Source organism: Bubalus bubalis, chromosome 3, assembly GCF_019923935.1.
Source record: "Bubalus bubalis isolate 160015118507 breed Murrah chromosome 3, NDDB_SH_1, whole genome shotgun sequence".
Taxonomy (NCBI): Eukaryota; Metazoa; Chordata; class Mammalia; order Artiodactyla; family Bovidae; genus Bubalus; species Bubalus bubalis.
In genome coordinates, this window is record NC_059159.1 from 89,753,574 (window position 1) to 89,780,548 (window position 26,975).

Here is a 26,975-nt window from a genome sequence, read left to right on the forward strand (position 1 = left end):
AAACCCAAAAGCCTTTCTTTATCAGCTATTGACCAGAACAGTTAAAGCATATGGCACAAGTTCATTAATGAACAACACAGAGCACTTTAATTTAATGAAACCACTTGAGCCATAAAAATCAGATTTAGTTAATTCCCTCTCTTCTGTTTTTTTCATATCTAGCTTAAACCTAGGATCTTTTTAATAGTACAGGCTATCAAGACACAAAATATATTTTTTACAAATTTATAAAGAACATTAAAAGCTTGTGTTGTACTATTAATAACCTTTAAAAGGAAAGGCCAAAACACAGTTTATTTTACAAACTTAATTTCATCACAAATATCATGTAAGATAAATTATTTCCTTTTTAGAAAGTGAATCCTAGCGGCTGTATTCTAACAACAACAAAAAAATAGTCTTTCTTCCATGAGAAATCTTCCCATGGAAAGGCAGCTAAACAAGCTGCACCCAGATGGCAAACCAGCTACAGTTTAATTAATCCACTAAAAGCCATTCACATTTCAGTAAGGGTAATGTAATTTTGAATAATAGTAGGAAAAAAATCACTAAAACATTCTTAAGTTTTATTATAGCGGCAAGAGAAGTGCCACTATAGAGTAGTTAAAGTTGAGATGCGGTTTCTATTATACATGCTAAATTTCTAGATTTTAATATCTTGGGCTGTTTCATTCTGCTTGGAACTTAAAGCAGGCTTAAAATATCAGAATATCTATTGGAAGCCTTTTTTAGAAGTAGTTTATTTTTTATGCAAGAAGTGGAGTTGCATGATTAGAATGAGTTCAAATAATAAATACACAAATAGCTGTAGGAAAAAAGTTTATAGTTAACACACAAAAGACAAAGACTTTAAATTTTTATTTCAAATAAAAGTGTTCTTCATTTATAAAACTAAAAATCATGTCATAATACAATTTTATTATTGTTTTCTCCTGAAGACTGATTAAATATTAAAATGTTAAGAGATCATTCCCCTTATACTCTGTGCCTACCTAAGGATTTGTGCCTACAAATGGATTAAATAGTTGAGTATAATTAAATCAAGCAATAAATACAAAACAGTTTTTACTTAAAGTAATGCTGTAAAGTAAATCAGCTTTTCAAAATGAGTTTACACATACAAATTAAAAATTAGTTGCATGTGAAATAAAATGGTTATAAGCATAACTCAAAAGTACTTTATATATGATACCTTGTCCTAAATAATTTAAAAAATTGTTTTGGTGCTATAGTAGCAAGATACCTAGGGAAAACATAAGACTTAGATTCCTCTATGTTGAAAATGAAAAGAAAGTATAACAATACTTAGAGTAAAAATTATAAAAAGCAAGCAAAAGCAAATCATTTGTGAACTCTGGCATAATATTTCCTAACTATAGTATGACAAGGCTTAATAGCATTCTGAGTCTAAATCACTACAATCTGATCTCCTCCCTGCCAAGTGAGAAATTAAAACAGTTTAGTTGTGGCCAAATAGCCACTACCAACACTACACTCCCTGGTTGGCAAGAAATAAGAGCTAACAAATACTGTTATTTTTTTCTCCTTTGCTTTGTTGCAAAACTGTACAAAATCAATTGAGCACTATTAAAGAAAAGACAACTATTTAACATCATAACTAGATGACTCCTTGAAAAACTGATACTCTAATTTTCCACCTACTTATTGGACTTGCTGTGTCAAAGAATACACTGTGGGACAGGCTAAATGGTTATGGAACCAGGATATACACTCTTTCATGTGTTCATTTAAAAAGCATTTCTCAAAGTCAAAATATCAATTACTGGCAAAGACAGTAAGGATAAGAGCATAAGACACCAACTTTTCTTGTCTTCAAGGAGCTCACAGTTCAGAGGGGAGACAGACAAGGAAAACAATGAAGTTTAATACCTGCTAATGCACCAAAAAAGGTATACATCTCAATCTTAAGATAAAAGGTTCAGAAAAAGGTTTCAATAATTATCTTGGAACTAAGTCTAGAAGGTCTAGAAATAGTTAATGAACTAGACAAACAATAAACTGTGAAAATATCTGTGATAAATATTACACTGAGTTTATTTCCTAAGTATCAAAGAGGTTATATTATATAAATTATATGTATATAAATATATATAATATGTATATACTTTAAAAAAATAAATAAATACACAAACTGATAGAACATTCACAATAAAACCAAACAAAGACTGAAAGTGAAAAACCTCACTAGTTTCCAGAGATGAAAAAGAAAAGAATGAATCACCAAAGCTGTTTTCAGATTATAATAAAGCTTGCAAGGTTACTAGAAGCGAGCATTCTCATACACTGAAAAGAAAATTTGGCATAATCTTTCTGCAATGTAACTTAGCATGCATGGTATATATTCACAATCCTGAGGTTCATTATCTTTGACATATGGATTTTCCAATACAGTTATACTAACGCATATATATGGAATTTAGAAAGATGGTAATGATAACCCTGTATGCAAGACAACAAAAGAGACACAGATGTATAGAACAGTCTTTTGGACTCTGTGGGAGAGGGCGAGGGTGGGATGATGTGGGAGAATGGCACTGAAACATGTATAATATCATATATGAAATGAATCGCCAGTCCAGGTTTGATGCATGATACAGGGTGCTCGGGGCCGGTGCACTGGGATGACCCAGAGGGATGGGATGGGGAGGGAGATGGGAGCGGGGTTCAGGATGGGGAACACATGTACACCCATGGCAGATTCATGTCAATGTATGGCAAAACCCATACAATATTGTAAAAATAATAATAAAGTATGAAGCAACAACAACAAAAAATAATTTATCCTACAGAAACAAGTGATAAGAATATATATAGATAGATGAATGAAAATGGTCATCATAGTATAAAATCAGTGGAAATAGAAAAAAATATATTGAAATAAGTTAAATGGCCCAGAGGAGGGAAATATTTAGGTTAAAAAATGGCACATTCATTCCTACATTAAACTATTAGGCAAACATAAAAATGTTTTCAATTGTTTGTGTTGTGCTCAATTGCTCAATCGTGTCTGACTCTTTGTGGCCCCATGGTCTGTAGCCCTCCAAGCTCCTCTGTCCATGAGATTGCTCAGGCAAGAATACTGGTGTGGGTTGCCATGCCCTCCTCCAGGGTATCTTCCTGACCCAGGGATCAAACCCAGGTCTTGCATACTGCAGGTGGATTCTTTACTGACTGAGCCACCAGGGAAGTCCATTCTCATGCTAGTGATGAACTATTTCGAAAGAGAAAAAATTAAAAACCAAAAAAGTGAAGCAGTAAGAAGGTTGTAGAGTTAAAGTCAAAATGACCAGGTAGATTTGGGAAAAAAACAAAACAAACCAAATAGAGCTGAAGAGTTTATTGCAACCCCTCTATTTTCTATCTAATCTTTTACAATAAGACTCTCACTCTCTCTTCTACATCCACTCACCTCTTTCATATTCTCCATCAGGCTGAATTTCTGTACTATATTCTCTATAATTTTGTCATGGTAATAGCCCAATTTTCCAATTCTTTTTTTTAATTCAATAACTCATTGATGAAGTTTATCTTATTACCAAAACCAGATAAAGATAGTACAAAAGTTATATAATAGATCGATTTCAGCCATAAATAGAGATTCAAAAGCAAGTATTAATAAGACAAATAAAGCAATATATAAAAGGTTAGAAATGTCCCAGATATCAAAAGATAACATATTCAATACAATTTATCACCATTTATAATATTAGTTTATCAGATTCTTTTATCTGATAAAAGGGTATCCATAAGAAACTTACAGCTAACTTCATAGCCCATGGCAAAATATTCCCTTTAAAATTAGAAACAAGATAAGGACACCCACTCAAACCACTTTACTTATATTGAAATTTTGTATGGTAAAATGTATAAATAAATAAATGTACAAAATATATATAAAATGTATAAATAAATATATAAAATATATAAATAAATGTCAATATAACAAATTAGGAATTTCAAGGAAAACACAAACTGCCATCATTACAGACTATCTCCACAGAAAGCTCAGAGGATCTAGAAAAATTTTAGAATTATTAAGAGATTATCAGGGTAGCTAGAAATAAGTTAAAGAAAATCAACTGCATTGCTATATACAGAAACAGAAAACCTAATAAAAATGCAAGTAGCTAAAACAGCAAAAAAAATGTAAGCTACTTAGAATTTAATAAAATACCTTAAATATTATATATCTAATATAGGAAAAGGGGTATGTCAAGGCTGTGTATTGTCACCCTGCTTATTTAACTTATATGCAGAGTACATCATGAGAAACGCTGGGCTGGAAGAAGCACAAGCTGGAATCAAGATTGCCGGGAGAAATAACAATAACCTCAGACATGCAGATGACATCACACTTATGGAAGAAAGTGAAGAGGAACTAAAAAGCCTCTTGATGAAAGTGAAAGACGAGAGTGAAAAAGTTGGCTTAAAGCTCAACATTCAGAAAACGAAGATCATGGCATCACTGTCCCATCACTCCATGGGAAATAGATGGAGAAACAGTGGAAACAGTGTTAGACTTTATTTTTGGGGGCTCCAAAATCACTGCAGATGGTGACTGCAGACATGAAATTAAAAGACGCTTACTCCTTGGAAGGAAAGTTATGACCAACATAGATAGCATATTCAAAAGCAGAGACATTCCTTTGCCAACAAAGGTCCGTCTAGTCAAGGCTATGGTTTTTCCAGTGGTCATGTATGGATGTGAGAGTCGGACTGTGAAGAAAGCTGAGTGCCGAAGAATTGATGCTTTTGAACTGCGGTGTTGGAGAAGACTCTTGAGAGTCCCTTGGACTGCAAGCAGATCCAACCAGTCCATTCTAAAGGAGATCAACCCTGGGTGTTCTTTGAAAGGAATGATGCTAAAGCTGAAACTCTAGTACTTTGGCCACCTCACGAGAAGAGTTGACTCATTGGAAGACTCTGATGCTGGGAGGGATTGGGGGCAGGAGGAGAAGGGGACGACAGAGGATGAGATGGCTGGATAGCATCACCAACTCGATGCATGTGAGTCTGAGTGAACTCTGTGAGTTGGTGATGGACAGGGAGGCCTGGCGTGCTGTGATTCATGGGGTCGCAAAGAGTTGGACACGACTGAGCGACTGAACTGAACTGAATAAAGAGATATAAGACCTTAATGGGACTTTCTAGGTCGTCCAGTGGTTAAGAATCCACCTGCCAATGCAGGGGACACAAGTGTGATCTCTGGTCCGGGAAGATCCCACATGTTGCAGATCAACTGAGCCCCTGCTCCACAACTATGGAGTCTGCACTCTGGAGCCCATGAGTCAAAGCTACTGAGCCTACATGCCACAACCACTGAAGCCTACATGCCTAGAGCCTGTGCCCCACAACATGAGATGCCATCACGATGAGAAGGCATCACACTACAAGGAGGAGTAGCCCCTGCTCACCACAACTAGAGCAATAAAGACCCAGCACAGTATATAAAGCTACAATAATAAATACAATGTTGTTCTTTCAGAGATTTAAAAAAAAAACAAACATCACCCAATGCAAATATGTTGTTCAGTTGCTAAGCTGTGTACAACTACTCTCTATGACCCTGAGGACTGCAGCACGTCCGGCTCCCCTGTCCTTCATTGTCTCCTGGAGTTTGCTGCAATTCAAGTCCATTGAGTTGGTTATACTATCTAAACATCTCACCTCCTGTCACACCCTTTCTCCTTTTGCCTTCAATCTTTCCCAGCATCAGAGTCTCTTCCAATGAGTTGGCTCTTTGCATCAGGTTGCCAAAGTATTGGGGCTTCAGCTTCAGTATCAGTCCTTCCAAAGAATATTCAGGACTGATTTCCTTCAGGACTGATTCGTGTGATCTCCTTACTGTTCAAGGGACTCTCAAGAGTCTTCTACCACCACAATTTGACAGCATCAATTCTTGGGTGCTCAGCCTTCTTTATGGTCCAACTCTCACATCCATACATAACTACTAGAAAAGTCCACAGCTCTGACCATATGGCCCTTGCCAACAAAGTGATGTCTCTGCTTTTTAATACACTGTCTAGGTTTGTCATAGCTTTCCTTCCACGGAGCAAGCAAGATTTAACTTCAGGGCTGCAATCACCTTCCACAGAGATTCTGGAGCCCAAGAAAATAAATTTTGTCATTGCTTCCACTCTTCCCCTTCTATTTCCCAGGAAGTGATGGGACTGGATGCTATGATTTTAGGTTTTTGAATGTAGAGTTTCAAGCCAGCTTTTTCACTTTTCTCTTTTGCCCCCATAAAGAGGCTCTTTAGTTCCTCTTCATTTTCTACCATTAGAGTGGTATCATCTGCATATCTGAGGTTGTTGATCTTTCTCCCAGCAATCTTGATTCCAGCTTGTGATACATCCAGCCTGGCATTTCACATAATATACTCTGCATATAAGTTAAATAAGCAGAGTACCAATATATAGCCTTATCATACTCCTTTCTAAATTTTGAACCAGTCAGTTTTTTCATGTACAGTTCTAACTGCTGATCCAACTTAAATATGAACCCATATACACATGCAATGATAATTGTCAGGGACTGCACTATATATCACTGAGAAATGGAGTGACTATCAGCACAATGCATATTACTGAAACAGACATCCAGATTTTTAAAAAATTATATTGCATTATCTTCTTCACAACAAGCAAAAAATCAATACCAGATAAAGACTCATATGTAAAAGTCAAAGCTATAAGACTTTTAGATGAAAATACAGAAAACTATCTTCATAAGTTGAAGATAATATAGGATTTATTTTAAAAGATACAATAAGCACCAAAGTTGAAACTACTGAGAAATTCAATGATATTAAAATGAATAACTTCATTATTCAAAAGATACCACAGAAGTGAAAAGTTATAAACAAGATATTTGTAACAATTATAACTGATAGCTGAGATTGTTGGTTGATCTCCAAGCTTATTTCCTCTTTTGGAAATGGACACATATTTCCCAATATTTCAGGGCATACATTTCCAAATCTTTTTTGCAGTCAGATAACATGTGGCCATATAAGACATGCCAAAAGAAATGATATGTACCACTTCTAAGTCTTATACATAAAAACTTCCTAAATGTGATTCTTTGAACCTTTCCCCCTTCTTGCTGGCTGGAGTAGAGCTAATTTCCAGACAACTTTGGGAGACAATTTAAAAGCTAGTGGATTGAAAAGACAAAAGGAGACTAAATCACTGCTTGGAAACTGAAAATCCAAGTAATACTCGCACTGAACTCTTAAATATAAATAAGAAACAAAAAATGTTAAGCCTCAGAGATTTGGTTTTATGTAATACAGAAGCATATAATAACTAACAAAAGATTAGTATCCAAAATAAAGAATTTCAAAAAAGAGATAAATATTCTAATAGAAAAAATGGCAAAGAACACAAACAAGTATATCACATAATGTAAATATAGGAAGCTCTTGCTCATTAGAAATCAAAGAAATACAAGCAAGAAATCTGTAACTTAAGACAGCTATTCTGGCAAATAATTTGGCATTCTCTTGTTGAATATTTACACTTCATGATTGGTGACTTCACCCTTAGCAGTACATCCTAGAGAAAGTTTTGCATATGTGTGTCAGGAGATATATACTACCAAGTTCATAGCACCAGTGTGTAAACATTCCTATAGTTAAAAAAATTTTTTAACGTTCATTGACAAAAAGTGTGGATAAATAAATTGTAGTTTATTCATACAACAGAGTGTTGCACAAAAAAGAAAAAAAAATTATTGCTACACTCAAGAACAGTGAGTTACGTTACAAAAATAAAATTCAAAGAAAAAATCTAGTTGAAAAGCATGATACACCTAGACTATGATATGCCTAAAAATTTAAATAAAAGCTGCAGAAATAATATATGATTTATAAACATTTATATTATTTAACAAAACATAGTTTCAACAGTCAGGGATTAATCACACAAGTCCAAGAAAAGAAGTTAGATGGGATCAGAGAGTAGCGTATAGGTACCATCAAGGCTGTTGGTGATAGTTACTGGTGGGTACACAGATATTACCTTTATTCATTGGTAGATTTCAAATATTTAGTAATAAGTTTTTTTGAAAAGAAAGTGAGAACATAAGGTAAAACAACATACAAAAAGACAATTCTCTATCACCTAGGAAAAGAAGGAACAGAGTATCTGTGAAAAGAAATAAAAATTAACAAGCCTCTGGTTAAAATTCACAATCCTATGCTGTTAGCCACATGGTGTATATCTCATTCACAGATAAATAGAGTAATTTTAAGGCTTAGGTTTCTTCTTTATCCTCTACTGCAATATATTCCTCCAAGGCAAGAAACAGTACTTCTGCATGGAAAAGATAAACAATCACTCTGAGATGAGAATAGACAGTCATTCCATATTCAGCTAGTTTTAAGAGCAGGGTGCTAAGAAATCAAAGGTCACAGGTTTCAATCCCATATGAACCAATTAGCTTTGTCCTTTTCTCTGGCAAAGACTGAGAGTTGGCTCACCAATAATTCAGATTATAAGTGAGATCAGGAAAAAGAGAATAAATCACCACCAATACAGAAAAAATACCCTCAAATTTGCTAAACTAAAAAGTGTTTTTAAAAGATGTAACATGGAACTGCTCTAAATGTCCATCATGCATCACCTCCTATAGTCTTCATAAAACTGCTATGAGGTAGGTACTATTAAAATGTCATTCTTCAAATGATAAAAGTGAGACTTAGAAAAGTTAAATAAATTGTTCAAAGTAACATAGATAAGGGACCTAGATTTCAGAATTTACGTTGCTATTTACTACTGTGTAAATGTGTGCATGCTTAGTCGCCAGTCAACTCTTCACGACCCCAAGGACTGTAGTCCACCAGCCACCTCTGTCCATGGGATTTTCCAGGCAAGAATACTGGAGTGGGTTACCATTTCCTCCTCCAGCAGGTCTTCCCAATCCAGGGACTGAACCCACATCTCCTGCATCTCCTGCATCTCCTGCACTGGCAGGTGGAGTCTCTACACTGAATTACCTGGGAAGTCCCCTAAAATCATAAACTGAAAAGTACTACTAAAAGCATTTGAAAAAAATTAAGGATACAAAAAAATGGCAAAATTAAAATACTATTACTTTTTTTCTCAACTGTATAATCCACTTGCCCATTTAGTCTTTTCTTGATCAAAGGGTGATCCCTGGACCAGCTACAACAGGACTATCTTAGAATGTAAAAGACCCCAGTCCAAACGTATTACATCAGAAACTATTTTACAACACCCCAACCCCTCCAACTCCAAGTGATTCTACCACTTACCTAGACTATTCTCAATATCCAAGATACACCACAATCTTTGTCCCCTCTGGTAGACACTATGCTAATTCACTTCTAACAAGAAGCTGCTGCTGCTGCTAAGTCACTTCAGTCATGTCCGACTCTGTGCGACCCCATAGACGGCAGCCCACCAGGCCCCGCCGTCCCTGGGATTCTCCAGGCAAGAACACTGGAGTGGGTTGCCATTTCCTTCTCCAATGCATCAAAGTCAAAAATGAAAGTGAAGTCGCTCAGTTGTGTCTGACTCTTAGCGGCCCCATGGACTGCAGCCTACCAGACTCCTCCGTCCATGGGATTTTCCAGGCAAGAGCACTGGAGTGGGCTGCCATTGCCTTCTCCAACAAGAAGCTAGAACCTCTTAAATTTCAAACTGACATATTCCACTTTCTTTGAAAAGTCTGGCATATCTCCTCCTCTCCATACACATGCTCCCTTACAAAACTTGTTTCTACAGAGCTTATGCTTTGTTCATGTTTCCATAATAACACACTTTATAATAATTATTTTCCTGTCTGCATACTCATTAATGAGATTCATAAACGCAGACTGCCTTATTCATCTTTGTATCCCTTCATACTAAATCTAGTACTGAGAATCCAGTAGGAGTTTAATAATTTTTAACTATATAATTGAATACTAAATGAATGAATAGATGGGAGGATGGATGGATGGATGGATAAAGAGATGAGTCTAGATGGACTGAATCCTGAAGAAGAGTTATAGTACTGACATGAGAAAGGGTATGTTACTAATTGAGGGACATTCTGAGTCATCTATTTCTCTCCATTCCTATTTCTCTATTTCAAGGCTCCCACTTCTCTATATACACCTTCAGTGTCTTCTTCCTTCCTGCTGGGAAAAATGCTCGAGTGTTCCTTTTTGCCTCAGAAATTGGCAAAACTATTAGCTCAGATGATTAGACCTGAAAATCTTGAATTCATTTTTAATTCTTTCCTCCTTCTCATAGTTCATATCTAGTTCAGTTCAGTTCAGTTGCTCAGTCGTGCCTGACTCTTTGCAACCCCATGAATCACAGCACTCCAGCATATCTAAGCCATCTTCAATTCGTATAGGTTCTACCTCTGAATTATTTCCAAAATCAAACTACATCTCACAACCTATTCTAAGTACTCACTGAGTTTCACCTGGACTATTACAACTGCCTCTTAAATTTGTGTCCCTGCTCCAAGTTTTGTTTTCCAATAGTCTCTTTTCCACATTGCAGTCAGGGTGATCCCTTTAAAACATAAACTTAAGACTTATTACCCACCTGATTAAAACATTCCAATAGGTTCCATGTTGCTCTTCTATTTAAAACACACCACCTCACTCAGACTAAAACCCTGCTTATGCAGGCCGAACAAGACCATAGAGCACCTGATCCCGTATCTACCCTTTGAGGTCACTTCTATCATCCACTTTGCCGCAGCTCTCTTGGATCTAGCCACAAGGGATGGCCACCCTGCTAGGCAAACTCCTGCTTCATGAGCTTGGCATCTATTGATCCCTCCACTTAGAATGCTCTTCTTCATATATCTAAATAATTCACTCCTTCTAGTTATCTTCTCAGGAGTCACCTGACAAGCATAGCTTTCTCTTTAGTTCAGTTCAGTCGCTCAGTCGTGTCTGACTCTTTGCAACCCCATGGACTGTAGTATGCCAGACCTCCCTGTCCATCACCAACTCCCGGAGTTTACTCAAACTCATGTCCATTGAATCAATGATGCCATCCAACCATCTCATCCTCTGCCGTGCCCTTCTTCTCTCGCCTTCAATCTTTCCAAGCATCAGGGTCTTTTCAAATGAGTCAGCTCTTTGCATCAGGTGGCCAAAGTATTGGAGTTTCAGCTTCAACATCAGTCCCTCCAATGAACACCCAGGACTGATCTCCTTTAGGATGGACTGGTTGGATCTCCTCACAGTCCAAGGGACTCTCAAGAGTCCTCTCCAACACCACAGTTCAAAAACATCTATTCTTCGACACTCAGCTTTCTTTATAGTCCAACTCTCACATCCATACATGACTACTAGAAAAACCATAGCCTTGACTAGACAGACAGACAAAGTAATGTCTCTAGCCTTGACTAGACAGACAGGCAAAGTAATGTCTCTGCTTTTCAATATGCTATCTAGGTTGGTCATAACTTTTCTTCCAAGCTTTCTCTTTAGTTCAGTTCAGTTCAGTTCAGTCACTCAGTCGTGTCCGACTCTTTGTGACCCCATGAACTGCAGCATGCCAGGCCTCCCTATCCATCACCAACTCCTGGAGTTCACTCAGACTCACGTCCATCGAGTCAGTGATGCCATCCAGCCATCTCATCCTCTGTCGTCCCCTTCTCCTCCTGCCCCCAATCCCTCCCAGCATCAGAGTCCTTTCCAATGAATCAACTCTTCGCATGAGGTGGCCAAAGTATTGGAGTTTCAGCTTTAGCATCATTCCTTCCATAGAAATCCCAGGGCTGATCTCCTTCAGAATGGACTGGTTGGATCTCCTTGCAGTCCAAGGGACTCTCAAGAGTCTTCTCCAACACCACAGTTCAAAAACATCAATTCTTCAGCACTCAGCCCTCTTCACAGTCCAACTTTCACATCCAACTTCACAGTCCAACTTCACAGACCAGCTCGCACATGACCACTGGAAAAACCATAGCCTTAACTAGACGGACCTTAGTTGGCAAAGTAATGTCTCTGCTTTTGAATATGCTATCATATGTAAAAAAGCAACACCGCTCTCAATCACGATGTATTTCACATTGCATGTTTTTCTTCAGAATAATTATTACCATGTAACATATGTTTATTTGTTTGATGGTGGTGACTCTCTGGCCTGAATGTATGCTCCATGAGTGCAAATATCTTATTTTGTCCCCTAAAGTTTTCTTATCACCAAGAACTATCACTGCCCAAAACATGGTAGGATATCAGTAAATATTTGTAAAGTAAGTTTAGATATATCAATTAATAGAGAGTCTGGCTAATAGTATGATTATTGCATTTGCAATAAAATTTTAAAGAAAATGTCCTTAATACATGAAAAATCAACTTTCATTTCAAAAATCTGATTTTTAAACATCTACACCAGTCTTTCAAATAATGGAAGAGTCACTATTCTATAGTTCTGTAAAATGTATATATTTTAAGGTTATTTCATTAACTACATAAAAATTCTCATTCAGAGAAACATGTTGAACAATATCTAACTAATATCCATCCACCTCTCTTTCAAACTTCAATTATATAAGGGAGAGAAAAATTATTTTGAACTTTTCCTTTCTATGTCTCAACCTGAATTTCCTCAAAGTTGAATATAAATACTATCCTGACCAATCCTGAAAACATTTATTTGACAGCTGTATCCATATACTATATGCCATTCTAACACCTAATATTTATGAAAAATATATAAATATGTTTTATAAATATATATATATATGCACAAGTATAATTAACAATATTGGTCTTAACTATCCCACTAATGAATCTAATGATCAAACTTAAGAAAACAACAAACTGCACTTTTTAATTAAATCAAAGCAGATTTAGGAAAGTCTAGGTCAGATTCTGAGAAATATCAACCAATATGAGAGACTAAAGGAATATATATACTCCATATACATATAAAATACATCACATTATAATTCTAAAATGCAACTTATTTAAATTTATAGGTAAAATATTAATATTTATTGCAAAAAGGACTAAATAAATCTCTTTGAAAAACCACTCTTATGAATAGTTATTATTTGTCATTTTTCTCTGTTAACAATCATAATTTCAAAGATAGGGTCCATACTCTAACCATTGCTTAGAATGAATCCATTCAAAACTATGCCAAAGGAAAAGGAAAAACATGTTTAAACTTTAGGAGAAATATGGCTGAGCTACATATAATATAAATCATAAGCTAACATTTATGTATATAAACTTCATGGCTGAAATACTGTCATGTCCCTTGATATTAATACTCCAGCAAAGTAATCTTGTTAATAATAGGAGTAACCTGTTACACAAAAACACATGTATTAAAAAGAAGTAACACATGTATTAAAAAGGGGTAAAAAAAGGTGACATAGGAGAGCCTAGCTTCTCTGTCTCCCCATGAAGATCAGCTATTGAACATCTCTCCATGGGCAAAAACAGCTCTGGGATGTCACTAGGGTACATTTAGTAAGTTTTAACAACACAGTGGAACAACAACAACAAAAAAAAAAAAACAGAATTATTGCACAAGAAAAGTTCATCTTGTCCACATCATTCCATATCCTATGTTGGCATTATTCAGCACCAAGAAGGAACTTCCAAGCTGGAAAAATTTCCTCTCACCAGGAAAAGAAGAGACACATGAACAACCAGCTTCAATAGCCTCTAGGGTCATTACACCAAAGTCCAACTTCAGTTTCAACCTACCCAGACCAGCAAAGCTGAGACATATTGAGCCAGCTAGTAACAAGAAAGAAACGCAGAGGCTACTTTTAACAAATAGGCAGCAAAGTGATGGGTGGTTCACAGAGATCTGCTCTGCAGACAACCTTAGCAGAGGTCACCACTGATGAAGCCAATGGCCACAATTCATCATGGATCCTTTCAGATCTCATTAGTCTTTGTCCCACAGGTTTCTGAGTTAGCTGATGTTAGCAGCCACCCCATTTGCACCACTGCCCCAAACTCATGCTGAAGCCAGGAGCCACACTGAAGCTATCCAAGGTATCTGCAGCTACACAAGTATAAGACACCACTTGCATAAATCACACTTTGCCCACATCAGAACCTTGAGCACAATAACAATCATCTTGGGCTTTTCCAGCTGCATGAGTACAAGTAGCCAGCCTAGGCCAATTAGTGCCATCTTCGCACTCCTTCTGCCCTATTCCAGGTCACCAGTATCTCCCCTTGAAAGAAGATTTAGGGACCCATATGGTGCCCAAGCTTTGCAGCTGCTGCCCATGGAATGCACCTCTCTATCACTTAACTAGTGGCCAGCAAGGTTTGTATCCACGGGTTCAATAGGACTGCAGCAAACAAGAAATGTTTTTTTTTTTTTTTTTTTCATCTCTTATTTTGAGATTTATTGAAGTATAACTGATTTACAAAAAAACTACACATGTTTGAGATATATATGTATATAAATGTCTCTCAGTAAGTTTGGATATAGGCATTCAGCCCAATACCATCACCATAATCAAGTTAATAAACATATCTATCACCTTGAAAAATGTCCTTGTATTTCACATGTGTTTGCATATGTGTCTGTTTGTGTGTGGTAAGAACAAGAAACAGTTCTCAACTGGCTGTCCTTTGAGGGCTCAATACAAAGTGAGCAGAAAAAAATTTCATTCTATCAGTCCTTTCCTGAAAGAGGTATCTTTGCATAATGTAAAAGCTGCTGGTTGAGAGTCTGACTTTCAATCTGTGTGCATCTGGGTGCTGACTGACATTCTCCCCTATGGGACATTGACAGATCTTGGCACACTCTCAACTGCTGGGAGCGACTAAGAATGAAGAAATGTGTTTAGACAATCATAAAAGTTTGAGAGATAATCAAGAGCTAAGGTCAAGTGGAAGGATAAGTTTCATCTTCTACATGATTTCACCTCTGTCTAGAAGAAGTGGCTATTTCATCAAATGCATGGAAACTAACATAAAGAGTCAAGGAAAATGAAAAGAACAAGAAAACAAAAAAACAAAAAAATGAGGTAATATGTTCCAAACAAAAGGACAATATAAAACTCCAGAAACAGACTTTAGTGAAATGGAGATAAGTGATTGGTAAAGATGTCAAAATAATGGCTGTAAAGATGTTTGACAAAGAAAACAATGCAAAAGCAAAGGAAAACTTTCAACAACAAAAAAAAAAATACAAGCACTAACCAAACAAATCAGAGCTAAAGAATATAACTGAACTGAAAATACAGTAGAGGGGGTCAATGGACAACTACATGAAGTAAAAGAAATGATCAGCAAACTCAGAGACAGGAAATCAGAGGAGCAAAAGGGAAAAAAAGGAGTGAGAAAGAGTGAACATAGCTTAAGGAACTTATGAGACACCACTAAGTGGAACAATACTCACACTATAGGAATCCCAGAAAGAGAAAAGAGGGAGAAAAAGGAAGAAAGATTATTTTAAGACATAATAACTAAAAACTTCCCTAACTTGGGGAAGGAAACAGACATCCAAATTCACTTCAAATTTTTTGTTTTGTTTTGTTTTTTTAATTTTATTTTATTTTTAAACTTTACAATATTGTATTAGTTTTGCCAAATATCGAAATGAATCCGCCACAGGTATACATGTGTTCCCCATCCTGAACCCTCCTACACATGGACTGAATGTGAAGGGATGGAAAAAGATAATTCCATGCAAATGGGAACAAAAATGTATAGGAGGAGCTATACTTCATATTAGACAAAATAGACTTGAAGCCAAAGCCTGGAAAAAGAGAAAAGGAAGGTCATCATACAATAATAAAGCGGTCAATCCAACACAAAGATATAACACTTATTAGTATTTATACACCCAACATAGGAGGACCTAAATATGGAAAGGAAATAATGATAGATTCGAAGGGAGAAATAAACACCAACAGAACAATAGTATGACATTCAATATCCTACTTTCAACAATGAATACATCATCCAGACAAAAAGTCAAAGGGAAACATTGAACTTAAATGATACATTAGACCAGAGGAACCTTACACATATGTACAGAAGGTTCCAGCCAAAAGCATAAGAATACATATTCTTCTTAAGGGCATGTATAATATTCTCCCGGATAGATCCTATGTTAGGCCATAAAACAAGTCTTAATGAATTTTATAAGACTGAAGTCATATCAAGCATCCTTTTCAATTGTAACGGTATAAAACAAAAAATTATAAACAAAAAACTGGAAAATTAAAAAATACGTGGAGATTAAACAAAATGATACTTAGCAGCCAATGATTAAAAAATAAATCAAAATAAAAAATTTAAAATATCTTGAGACAAACACAAAAGGAAATACAGTATACAAAATGTATGGGATGCAGCAAAAGCAGTCTTAAGTAAGTTCGTAATGATAAACACCTATATTAAGAAAAAAAAAAAAAACAGCTCTAAAGAACATTCTAACTTTATATCTCAAAGAATAGAAGAAAAGAACAACCTAAGCCCAAAGTTAGTAGAATGAAGAAAGAAAGATCAAAACAGAAACAAATGAAATAGAGATTAAAAGGACAACTAAGAAGATCAATGAAACAAAGAGCTGTTTCTTAAAAGCATAAACCAATTCATAAAACTCTGCTAGACTTAACAAGAAAAAAGAGAACTCAAATAAGAAAATTAGAAGTGAAAGACAAGATGTTACAACTGACACCACAGAAATACAAAGGATCATGAGAGACGACTCTGAACAATTTATACACCAAAGAAAAAAAGGACAACTCAGAAGGAACAGATAAATTCCTAGAAATATACAACTCTCCCTGACTGAATTATGAAGAAATGGAACCTAAGAAAAACTTACAGAAAGGGAGAACTGATAGGCATTTGCCAGAGATGAGTGGCAGGGGCTGGGGATAAAGTGTGAAGTGATTAAAAAGTACAAACTTCCAATTCTAAGATAAATATGTAATAAGGATACAACATACAGCATGGTGACTATAGTTAACAACATCCTATTTCTGTAACTTGCTTAAGATACACTTTTTTTTTTTAACACCAAAAACATTTTGTATTGGGGTATAGCCAATTAACAATATTGTTATAGTATCAGGTGAACTGTTTTCAGCAAAAGAAATAAATTGTAACTGAGTGAGGTCACAGACGTTAACTAAACTTATTGTGGCAAACATTTTGACATGAAATCAGTATGTTGCACACTTTGAATTAATACAGTGTTATATGTTATTTACATCTCAACGTGGAGAGGAAATTAAATTATATCAGACAAAATAGACTTTAGACAAAAATTGTCACTATAGATAAAGATGACATTTAAAAATGATAAATATAAGAATATATTCTAATATAAGACTATATAAAATATTCCAATATATTCTAAATATAAGATATTCCAGTTATAAATGTATATGCACTTAAAAGCAGAGCCCCAAAATGTGTCAAGCAAAAATGAACAGAACTAAAGAAAGAAATAGGCAAATAATAAAGGGTAGAACAACTAGACAGAAGATAAGCAAAAAATGCAAGACTTGAAAAACACTGCAAGTCAAATAGATCTCACAATTAGGACACTTCATCCAACAAAAATAGAATATATATTCTATTCAAGAATTTAATAGATGGATACAACATCAGACTACCCATAACAGAGGAGAGAATGAACGAACTGAAGAAAGTTAAAGGTCGATGTAAAGAGGAAAAAAAAAAAAACCTTTGAAGATACTAAAGAGTCATCAAAGATACAGAGCACATGGTGGAATGGTCTAATATGAAACTGAAATCTCACAAGAACTAGAAAGAAAGAATATGTGGAAGTCATACTTCAAGAGATATTTAGCAGGAATTTTCCAAGAATTCAAAAAACCCTATTCAGGAAGAAAAAACTTTATATAAACTTCACAGCACAAAAAAATCAGAAATACCAGCACACATATTAAAACCACTGAAAACCAAAAATAGAGAAAACATGAAAAGTTCATCAGAGAATTGGAGTAGGAAACAGCAACCCACTTCAGCATTCTTGCCTGGGAAATCCCATGGACAGAGAGGAGTCTGGTGGACTATATAGTCAAGGAGTCAAACACAACTTAGCCACTAAACAACAACAACACTCAGAGAATGGATACATTACTTTCAAAGGAGAAAGAGCTGCCTTTTCAACTCAAAATATGGAAGCCAGAAGACAAGGAGTATCAATTTTAAAATAAAGAAAAAAAATTCTACAATTCTAACCACCCGAAAATACCAGTCAGAAATGAAGGCAAAAGGCATTCTCTAATAAATATAAAACGAGGGAACTCACTGTCAGCAGATCGTCACTTAAAAAAAAAAAAAAGTAACTTTTAAAAAATGCTTAAGGCAAAAGATCCTAGGGGGAAACACAGAATTGCAGAAAAGAATGAAGCGCTTCCAAAGGGATAAAAATTCTCAGTGAATACTGATTTTTTTAATAATAATGTCTTACAGAATAAGAATATATGTAGGATTAAAATATAAGATAACAACAGCAAAATAGGTGAGACAAAGGAGTCAGAATGTATTAAGTTCCTTGCATTGTGTGAAAAATTAAATACACCCTGAAGTAAGTTAAGTAAGTTAGTTAAAATACACTCTAAAAAGTGAATGACTGGGAAGTTCCATTTACAGTAATAGCTGAGTAGATTTCTATCAGGTTTAATCTCCTGCATAAAACTATTTCAACTCTGAGCAAAATATAAAAACAACTACCTGAAGGTAACGGAGAATGATCAAATACAGGAAGAATCTGATCAAGAACTGATACTGGAAAAACAGAATATTCTGAGTAAGTTTCTCATTTTTGTGAATTTTTATCCAAGAGAGGCTCATACTAGACATGATGTGGGGAGGCTAAAATTCCAATAGTAACTTTAAGTTTTACTGCCTTGAAGAAGTTCAGGACACAGTTTGAGTCCACCACTGTAGCTAGAAAGAAGGGAAATTCTAGAAGGGTGACAGTAAAAACTATGACTGATACCTTAAGTACTGACACACGGCAAAGACTCTAAGCAACTAGATAAGATTAAAAGAACTTAAAAGCAATTTAACTGTTTCCATCTGAAGGAAATCAGGGCTTGGTGGTTAACTTATTTAAATTCTGAGAGAAAGAGAGGAAGGGAGGCAGCTGGAGGGAAGAATTTCAGAACTTATTAGTACTGTAACATGTCAGAAAGCAGAATTTCTATAAAATATCTGTTACTATATACATTAAATAATCCAAAATTTTTAGACACAGACAAAACATTAATGTATGATCTGTATTTAAAGCAAAGGAAAATCACTATGTAATTAAATCCAAGAAGACCCAAAAGATATAATTAAAAGTATAATGATTTTAAAGAATCTACTTTAACTATTACAATAGGGAACAAAAGAAAAAAAATGTACTTGTAAGATTAAATAGGAAAACTTCACAGATACATATATAATACAGTAATGAATCAAATGAAAATTTTAGAACTGAAATGTACAATATTTATAGAATAATTCACAGAAAAGACCTATAGAAAAATTGGAGATAACAGAAATGTCAGTTAACTTGAATAAAAATTAATATAAAATAACTAAAGAACACAGATTGGAAGATTTTAAAAAATGAAGAGAGACTCATCAGTCTTCAGGGTAATGTTGAAAAGTCTTACGTAAGTAAAATGGGAATCTTCAAAAGGAAAAGAGAGAGGTCAGAAAAATGTTTGACAAAATAATGTCAAAAATTTCCCCAATTCAGTAAAAAAAAAAAGTATTATTTACAGAAATCAAGAAGCTCATCAAACTGCAAGAAGGATGACCACAATGAAAATCATACTTGGGAATGTCAGAGTAAAAATGCTTAATATCAAATGTTAAATATTGAGGGGAAAAAAATCCAGACAAAACTGACACATAACATTTAACTGTTGGTAACAAGGAAACAAATTCCCAGTTACGTTGTCAGAAACACTGGAGTCCAGGATACAGAAAAGTGACATTTTAAAACTACTTTAAAATACATATATATAAACAGTCAAATAACCCAGAAAAATAGGAAGGAACTAGGAACAGAGGAACCAAAAACAGGACAAATGGAATACAAATGCTAAGATGGTACACCTAAACACAACCATATAAATAATCATATTAAATTTAAATGCATTAACATTGTGATGAAAAGGAAACTGCCAGAATGAATAGAAACAGTATCTAACTATGTACACTTTAAATACTAAGACACCTATGGATGGAAATTTACAGAATGGGAAGAGGTATAAAGTGTAAGTGAAGTGGCTCAGTCATGTCTGACTCTTTGCAACCCCATGGACTGCAGTCCACCAAGCTCCTCTGTCCATGGGACAAGGTATACTACCACCAAGGAAAATGTAACCATTAAAGAGACTGATTAAATTAACATCATAAAATTTGATTTCAAATCAACAGAGTATTATTATAGTTAAAAGTAACATTTTACAACAGCAAAGGGCTCAATTAATTATAAAGACATGACAGTTTTAAATACGTATGCCCCTAGTTAAAACAGCTTCAAAATGCATGAAGCAAATGTTGACACAATTAAAGAGAAAAACAATCATACTGTAAGATTTTCTCTCAGCAACTGACAGAAAAGCTGATTTAAACCTAAGGATAAAAATCACTAAATACATAAGATCTGAACACTACCAACCACAATGACATAATTAATACTGATATTTAAGGGAAACTCAAGCCAATATGCAAATCACATATTATTTTCAGGTATCAACAGTAAGTTCATCAAAACTATATGCTGGGACATACAACAAGTCTCAATAAATTTCCAAATACACTAATACTATAGAGTACTATCTCTGACCATAATAGAAGTATATTTGAAGTGAATAAAAATAAGATATACAAGGAGAAAAACACATTATTTCAAAAGTAAAAAACATATCTCCTAATAACTAAAGGGGCAAAAAGAAAATCGCAAGGGAAACTAGAAACATTTCTAACTGAATATTTATTTGTAAAACGGACAAGCTCCTACTAAGAGCAATGACATACAGAGAATTCTTTAAAAAGAACAAAGTGACTTACACTACATTTCATGAGGTAAAGAGACATATACTAGTGGGTATTTTTCTGGACTCTATTCTGTTTTATCAATTATTTTGTCAGTCTTCATGTGAACACCACACCCACCATCTTGATTTTTTAGTTTGATAAATATGTCTCAAAATTGGGTAGTATAAGTCCAACTTTATTTTTTATTATACTTGATTTTGTTCTTTTAGTTCCCTTGCATTTCCTTATAAATTCTAGTCTTGGCTTGTACTTATCTAGAAAATACAGCCTCCTGGAATTTTTATAGTGATTACATAATAGATCAATTGGAGGAGAACTGATAGCTGTCCACTTATATATGTCTTATAATTTCACTCTGGTACGTTTTGTACTTTTCACTGTACAAGTCTGGGGCACATTTTGTCAAATTCATCCTTAATTATTACACAGACTTTGATGTTATTATAAATGGTCCTCTTAAATTTCAATTTCTAATTATTTGTCTCTAATATTTAGATATATAATTGAGTTTTGTAAATTGATGTTATATCTTGCAACACCGCTAAATTTACTTACTATTTCTAGGAGCTTCATCATAGACTCAGTAGGCTTTCTATACGGATGCTCAGGTTCTGTGAATAAAAAGAGTTTTACTTCCTTATTTCTAATTAGTATGATTTTATTTGTTTCTTGCCTTATTGTACTAGTTAGAATCTCCAGTGTAATGTTGAATATAATTGACTTGTTCCTTATGTAAGAAGGAAAGCATTCAGTATTTAATAAGAAAGAAATAGTCTTATACAAACTCTTCTAGTAAAGTGAAAAAGAGAACACTTTGTAATTCAAGTTAGGACGCCAGCATCAACTTAATATCAAAATCTAACATGAAACATTCAAGAAAGGAAAAGCCCAATATCCCTCATAAATACAGATGCAAGAACCCTAACAAAAATATTATCAAATTGAACCCAGCAATATGAAAATAAAAAAATATTACAATAAGGTTGGGTTTATTTCAAAAGTACAAAACTGAGTTAATAACTGAAAAGCAATAAATGTAATAAACCACCTAACAGAATACATAAGAAAAGCCTTAGCATCACTGTAAAAGATGCACTGTAACACATGTATCCCACTGTTCACTGCAGCACTATTTACAACTCCAGTACTCTTGCCTGGAAAATCCCATGGATGGAGGAGCCTGGTAGACTGCAGTCCATGGGGTCGGGAAGAGTCGGACATGACTGAGCGACTTCACTTTCACTTTTCACTTTCACGCACTGGAGAAGGAAATGGCAACCCACTCCAGTGTTCTTGCCTGGAAAATCCCAGGGACGAGGGAGCCTGGTGGGCTGCCGTCTATGGAGTCGCACAGAGTCGGACACGACTGAAGCGACTTAGCAGCAGCAGAACATGGAAGCAACCTAGATGTCCATCGACAGATGAATGGATAAAGAAGTTGTGGTATATACACACAATGGAGTATTACTCAGCCATAAAAAGGAATGCATTTGAGTCAGTTCTAATGCGGTGGATGAACCTAGAACCTATTATACAGAGTAAAGTGAGTCAGAGAGAGAAAGATAAATACTGTATTCTAACACATATATATGGAATCTAAAAAAATGGTACTGATGAATTTATTTATAGGGCAACAATGGAGAAACAGACATACAGAATAGACTTATGGACACAGAGAGAGGGGAGGGGAGGATGAGATGTATGGAAAGAGTAACATGGAAACTTACATTACCATATGTAAAATATACAGCCAACGGGAATTTGCTGTATGGCTCAGGAAACTCAAAAAGGGGCTCTGTATCAACCTAGAGGGGTGGGATGGGGAGGGACATGGGAGGGAGGTTCAAAAGGGAGGGGATATATGTATACCTATGGCTGATTCATGTTGAGGTTTGACAGAGAACAGCAAAATTATGTAAAGTAATTATCCTTCAATAAAAAATAAATTAATTTAAAAAAAAAAGATGTACTCTACACAATCAATACCTGTTCATGAAAAGCTTCCATCAAACTATGAAAGACAGGAACTTCCTAATGTGATACAGGATATTTACAAAAAACCCACAGCATATAGTGTTTAAAGGTGAAATACTATTAAGTTTCAAAAATAAGCAAAACTAATCAATGATGATAGCAGTAAAAACAGTGGTTATGTTGTAGGGGTTGCTACTTATTGCGAAAATTATGGAGGTTTATTGAATATTGGTAATATTCTATTTCTTGATCTGAATAGTATTATATCTATGTGTTCAATTTGTGAAATGTCATTGAGTTATACACTTAAGGTTTGTACTTTACTGTTTGTATGTTACCCTTCAGTAAAACTGTTTACAAAAAAATCTCAACAGTGTTTTCATGAAACTATAAATTATCCTTAAAGATATATTTAAGTGCTAAGTGCCAACATGGCCAAGACACTTTAAAGAATAGTAAGAAAGTAGATATATCAAATATAAAGACTTACTATGAAGCTATGCTAATTAAGATGATGTAACACTGTCTAAGAATACAGAGAAAACAGTCTAGAAAGTCTAAATAAAATAAAATGAAATATTCAATGACATTAAATAAAATATAGGATATATGAGAGGTAGCCCAACACTACACAGGAAAAAGGGGGATCATCCAGTGGGTTGATCCACTGACTATTACTTGGGGAAAAATAAAAAAATAAAATGTATCCTTACCTTAAACTATATATGAAATGCAATTCCAAATGATTTATAAATATAAATGATATAAGCAAAGCTTAAAACTTTTTGAAGGAAACAGAGATACAAATATTTCTGTATTTGCAGTAGGAAAGGATTTCTTAAATGAGCACTAATGATAAAATAATACTTTTCCTAAATTAAAATTAAGAAGTTCTGTTCACATATGACACGTTAAAGAAAATGAAAAGACAAGGTACACACTAAGAGAAGATAGTTGCCACATATTTAACCTATGACAGATTAATATCAAAAATATTTAAAGAATATTTAAAAATCAGTAAGAAAAAGGCCAATAGAAGAATGGATAAAAGACAGAAATAGACATTTTGCAGAAGAGGGCACTCACTTGGCTAGTAATCACAAAAATATGCTTTATCAGTGATAAAGACATGATGCTAAAAATAATATTGTTTTATACTAATTCAGCAGCTGTCAACAAACTAAGTCTGACAATACCAAGTGGTGAGGATGAAAATCAACCAAATACATTACTGGTATAAGTAAAATGAAAAACACTTTGAAAAATAAGTGACCAGCATTTTGTGAAAGTAACATATTCATACCCTAAACCTAGAAGTTCTATTCTGAGATGTTTATTTCACAAAAATGCTGCATGTGTATGCTAAGAATCACGTACAAAAATGTCAACTGTAGCATTATTCATAAGAGCAAAAAACTGGAAATAACCCTAATACTCATCTACAAATGAATGGCTAAGTAGTTATGATATAATCACAGAGTATTTTATAGCAGTAAAAAATAAATGAACAGTTATACTAAACATCATAGATGAATCTTAATACAGTGATAAGTGAAAATTGCCAAAACCCAGGAAACAGCATAATTTAATACATTTTTATAAATGGCAAAACAGCTATATTCTACTTCCTCATAAAATTTTATGGAATAAAACTTTATAAAAAATAATCAAAATGATAAATAGTTCAGTAGTTACCTCTGGTGAGAGAATCAGGGTACCAGTAAAGGGTGAAGGATACAAGTAGAAATAAGCTATCAGTAATTTCCTACCCTTGGATTAGTTGGTGGGACCAAGGGTAATTAAAAAAGTGACAATTAAAATAAATATACATGTAACATAATATTGTGCCATGATATAAATTTTATGACTAATCCATTTCTGTGCACTTGATGTCCAAAAAATACAATATAATACAATACAAATTTTAAAAATGCTTGTTAGCAAGACAAAATATGCTGGGTTGAAAAACTATTATTAAAGGATCACCAATAAACTTTAAAGTTTCCAATTATATAATTGTGTTAATTTCATTTCTTTAAATTCTAAAATTAAAAGAAATGCTGAGTGTATTAAATAAAGTAACAGGAGTAAGATTTTTTAATAATACGTATTTAGAGCTGAAAGTTACCTTGAAAATTATCTGAAAGAGGTACCTCTTTTCTATATGACAAGCTCTGCGTTTGACATGCATTATCTCATTAATCCTCACAAAACTCTATGACAAAGCATTAATATCAATATTTTATCTGCAAAGAAACTTTGGCTAAAAGGGTTAAGAAATGAGTTCAGGTTCACAAAGCTCATAGGCAGAGCTACAATTTGATCCCAGGTTTATTTGAATTCTAAACCTGCTTATTTATCTGTACATTTGTACTACCTCACTTAATTGAACAGGAAATAGGTAGAAAAGTCAACTGATCTGCCCAAAATCATATATCGAGGTACTGACAGACTTGAGACTAAATGGTATTAATTTGTTGGAAAGATCCTCTGGAAAAGGGAAAGGCTACCCAGTCCAGTATTCTGGCCTGGAGAATTCCATGGACTGTATAGTCTACGGGGTTGCAAAGAGTTGGACAAGACTGAGTGACTTTCACAGTACTCACTCACTCACCACACACCAGGAATTAAGGCAAGTACTTTTATGAGACTTCCAGATTTTCATTCCATTACCTCATTCAATAAAAAGTCTCAAAATGGGCATGACCTATTAATTTCCTTTTCATTATCATATATCAGCCAAATGTTTCAACCCAATAACTCTACCAGATACCCCCCGTATTTCTACACAAATCCACACCATATAAAATATTCATTTCTACAGAGTATGATAAAAGCACAATGCAAATCTGCCACATATATTCTAATATATGCAAATTTAACTTTTGTGTTTCAGTCAATTATAGTAAATACTTTAATATGATATTATACGGAGAAACATTTTTAGAAAATGCCTCTCACCTGTTCTGAGCGGTCTGAATCACATTCTCGAGGTAAAGGATAGAGTGTTTCTTGTGATTGCTGAAGCTTTTCTTTTAATTTAGCATTTTCTTGCTCTTTTTGAAATAGCTGATCCTGAAGAGTAACAACACTTTGTCGGAGCATAGCTTCACTTGATTTTGTGGTTTCAAAACAAATATGTAATTCATTGTAAAGCTGTTTTAAAAAATATATCCAAATATATAAATGATCAATAAATACATCTATATATATATACAAACAACATATGTCTATATATGACATACTCCTTGCCCTCAAGTTATCTTAATAGTCTAAGAGGAAAAGCAATATATAAACAAATGGGAAACCAAATGATATAACCACATGCCAATATAAAACTTCAATTGATGTTAAAAAGACAGTATGTTTTACTAGCCAGTTGTAATATAGGCATATAAACATTTTAAGCTAGCTATATTAATCTTCATGAAAAAGAACAGAATTGAACTGAGCCATAATGATATTATAGAAACTGAATGAAAACAAAAAAGTCATTCTAAAGACAGAATAAATGCTAAAAAAAAAAAAAAATTATGTACAGTGGTAGGAAAAAACAGGAAACGTAAGTTATATTAGCCTAACTGGACTCAAAATATACATTTGAAAGAAAAAAAAATAAACTTTTATTGAGAGTTCATTAAAGTTGACTGATATATTCCCATTCAGTAAAACTAGCATCTACTGCTAAAGTAGAGGAGGAGCAGTAGAAGGAATAGTAGGAGACAAAGCCAGCCAACGAGACGGTAGCTGGAATGCAAAGACTCTTGAATGCCAGATTAAGGAAGATGGCTTTGTTCCTGTAGAAAACAGGAAATCACTGAAGACCTTGATCAGAGTCATAAAAATAGAATCAGTGTTCCAAAGTGATGACAGATAATTTAAAAATTTTTAATCAAGGCAACATGAATTAAACAAATTTATATTGAGGGTTTATGAAGACTGTGAGACAGTATAAGGTATATATGTGGTG

General features: G+C 34.4%; 1 protein-coding gene across 5 annotated transcripts in view; it reads right to left on the reverse strand.

The window, feature by feature from the left end:
- CNTLN (centlein) overlaps window positions 1-26,975 on the reverse strand; it is a 341,020-nt gene that overhangs the window by 162,445 nt on the left and 151,600 nt on the right. For 4 of the 5 annotated variants that reach the window (XM_025281478.2, XM_025281479.2, XM_044939816.1 and 1 more), the window contains one exon: window positions 25,967-26,161. The exons of the other annotated variant lie outside the window; for it this stretch is intronic. In XM_025281478.2, coding sequence (XP_025137263.1) covers window positions 25,967-26,161 — 195 coding nt within the window. The remainder of the gene's footprint in view (window positions 1-25,966; window positions 26,162-26,975) is intronic. 5 annotated transcript variants of the gene reach the window in all.